Here is a 3,001-nt window from a genome sequence, read left to right as displayed (position 1 = left end):
GGCCTGGCTGGCTGGGAGGGTGGGCAGGGGCAAATCCTCAAACCCTGCAGGGGATGTGGGGTGTGAGGAGTCAGTGTGGGGTGAGTAACCCCCCAAATCCTGTAGGGAAGGTGGGGCATGTAACCCTTCAGATCCTGTAGGGAATCTGGGGTGTGTAACCCCCCAAATTCCCTCTAGGCAATGTGGCGTGTGAGGGATCAGTGTGGGGTGTGTAACCTCCTCAATCATCCCCAATTCCATAAGAATTTGTTTGTGTCTGCAGGATTTTTCCCAGGACTCTTGAGCACCAGTGTCTCTTCTCCCCAGTTTGGGGGTGACCTCCCAGGCATGACACCCCCCAGGGTATGTGACACCACAGGGACCCCCTGTGCCCCTTGTGAATCCCCTCCAAATCATACCAGGGTCTCCTCATTTTCCCCCTTCTTGTCCTCTCTCCCAGCTACATTTTAAACCAAATTTGCTTTTTTTTTTCCTCTCCTTATTTTTTAAGGAAATAGAATTTGTTAGCCCCACCCATCAGAAAGAGAAGGGGGATCCCGATTTGGGAGCCAAGGAATTGGAACCCCAGTGTTCCAGGGTACCCCTTGACTCTGGAGGTGGGGATGCAAAGGGCTGATGAGGGGTTTGGGGTCTCCCCAGATACCCCTGAGCCCCCTCAGGCCCATATTTCCCAGCTGATCCCACTGGATCTGTGTCTATGAGGGAGGGAAAACCCAGTGCCAGGGCGCTGATCCCCCAAAGCCAGGTTAATTCCCCTGCGTCCAGGTTGATCCAGTCCACACAGTCACTAAAGAAGTTCCACCAGCTTGTCCCAGCTAAAATTCCTTTATTATTTCCATTACTCATCAACCCCCCCCATCACAAGCACATTTTGGGGTGCATCCTCCCACATTTGGCATTCCCAGGTGCCCTTTCCCATTTTCCTTCCCCCGCGCAGATCCAGACGTGGCTCAGCCCCTCGTGCCCCAAGCTGGACGTGTTCATCCCCTTCCTGGGCAAGTACCACCGGCCGGTTTCGGGGCGCTGCTGCCAGACCTGCACCCCCAGGAGCTGGGTAGGAGAGTTTGGGGTCCCGGGGTGCCGGGGTCTGCTCCTGCCGGGGTTTATTCCTGTTTTTTCCCTGCCAGGATGGATTCTACCCCGAGGAGCTGGCGGCTCTGGGGTTCCGCGACGCCAGCCGCCTGACGGAGGCGGACACGCGGTGAGCAGCGAGGAGCTCTGTGTCCTGCACAAACACTTCTTCCCCCCACGTTTCACCAAAGTCGAGCTCGTTAATCGGTTTTGGGAGGCTGGAAGTGGCGGCTCCGGGGGTTTGGGCTGTGCTGCAGTCGTGGGATTGGGGGTTTGGGGTCGTGGCTTTATTTGGAGTCTTGGTGGGAAGAACAGGGAGGTGGAGGGTTGTTCGCTCTGACTCGCAGGGAAAAGGGAAAACAGGCACTTCCCCCGGAAGGAAAAATACCAGGAAAGGCAAAATTGTGGTTATCCCCCCTTTTCCTCTAGGCAAGAGCCATTTCCAGGTATTTTCATTTTTGAGGTGCCAGATTGCTTTAGCTCCACTCCCCTTTAGGAAGTAACCCCTGGATTATCCATTTTTTGCTTTTCTCCTTCCCAGATCAGGTCATTATCCTCCATTCTGTTCCAAATGTTCTCAGCTTCAGCTTTGGAACGTTTGGAGGAATCCATTGGGATCACAGGGAATGCAGTTCCCCTGTCCCACTCCAGCACGCTCTGGGATGTCCCAGAGCTCCCTCCCACCCTGCCCTCAGCGCACATTTGGGGATAGATTGGGAAATTTCCGTGATTTGGGAAATCTGGTTTGAATCCCAGTTTTCCTTCCTGCTGGGCACCATGAAGCATCAATTCACCAGTGCCTCAACATTTCCAGCTGTGAAATGGGGAGAAATGCCCTGAATCTGGCAGAGAGGCAGGCTGGGGGGGCTCTGATGCCCAGGCTGTCACCGTGTGTCCCCTGCAGGTTCCGGGGCTGGCTGGTCAGGAGGGTCTGTGGCTTCCTCGCCGCCTGGGAGTGGGAAATTCCAGCAGAGAGCCCCGGGGAGCTCCTGGAGCGGATCTGCAGCAGCACGAGGTGGGTGGGGGCAGCTGGGGCCGCCCCCCAGTCCTGGGGATCCTTCTGGAGCCCAGCCAGGCTCTCTGCACCCCAACACGTGGATGCTGGGTGCTCCCCCTGGCTGCCCTGCTCTCCCCAGGGTGCAGGATGCTGCCTCCAGCCCGGAGCCTGGCCCCAGAGGGGATGAGGGGTCCCAGCGGTGCTGCAAGGAGGAGATCTGCCAGATCCTGGGGGAAATCCAGGCCCCACTGTCCCCCCTGCTGCTGAGGTCAGGGGGCTTGAGGGGAAATGCTCTGGGGGATGGATGCAGATCCTTCTGGGGGGTGCACATGGATCCTTGGGTGGTTCCTGGGATCCTTCTGGGGGATGTGCTGGCATATTTCAGGAGATGTTTTGGGATTCTTTGGCTGGCTGCCCTCAGGGTCCTCTCTAGCTCCTGGAGCCGTTCCCCCAATTCCTTCTGAGGAACTGGAGTGGGAAAAATCCAAACCCCACAGGAGGGATGGAAGCAGAGAAAACTTTCCTTTTCCCTTTCCCATCCCATCACTGACAGCTGGGGATTTGGGGCCTTATTGCCTGTCTGACCCAGTGGGAATAAAGAGTACTTTTGAGCTGTTAAAGGGCAGGTATTCCCCTGGGAATAAGAGCATTTGGGGATCCCAAAGTGGGACAGGAAGATGGAGGGAATGCAGGATTCCCAGTGGCAGCTCTGGTTGCCAGTGGAAAGGAGGATGTCTCATCACACCCAACCTTTGACGTGTGATAAAAGTGGGAGTTTTGAGCAGGGATTTTGGGGTTTTGGGGCAGCCCTGTCCCTGGCAGAGTTCCTCATTGCCATTTTTCCCGCAGGCTGTGCCACTGGCTGCTCCCCAAGCTCCTGACCCGCGTGTTCCTGGGCGTGCAGCTGCACCGGGGGCAGCTGGAGATGGTGCT

General features: G+C 56.7%; 1 protein-coding gene across 1 annotated transcript in view; it reads left to right on the top strand.

The window, feature by feature from the left end:
* Positions 1-217: 217 nt before the first annotated feature.
* The window catches only part of LOC102039216 (glycerol-3-phosphate acyltransferase 2, mitochondrial-like), a 6,069-nt gene continuing 3,285 nt past the window's right edge, over positions 218-3,001 (top strand). The window contains 6 exon segments of the mRNA XM_031065082.1: positions 218-342; positions 938-1,054; positions 1,128-1,201; positions 1,976-2,086; positions 2,208-2,336; positions 2,918-3,001. The exon segment at positions 2,918-3,001 is cut by the window's right edge and continues 99 nt beyond it. Of these exon segments, the coding sequence (XP_030920942.1) occupies positions 328-342; positions 938-1,054; positions 1,128-1,201; positions 1,976-2,086; positions 2,208-2,336; positions 2,918-3,001 (530 nt within the window). The 5' untranslated portion in view covers positions 218-327.

This window comes from Geospiza fortis, unplaced genomic scaffold (genome assembly GCF_000277835.1).
Source record: "Geospiza fortis unplaced genomic scaffold, GeoFor_1.0 scaffold658, whole genome shotgun sequence".
NCBI lineage: Eukaryota > Metazoa > Chordata > Aves > Passeriformes > Thraupidae > Geospiza > Geospiza fortis.
Note: the sequence above shows the minus strand (reverse complement) of the source record. Positions and strands in the feature narration are given on the sequence as shown.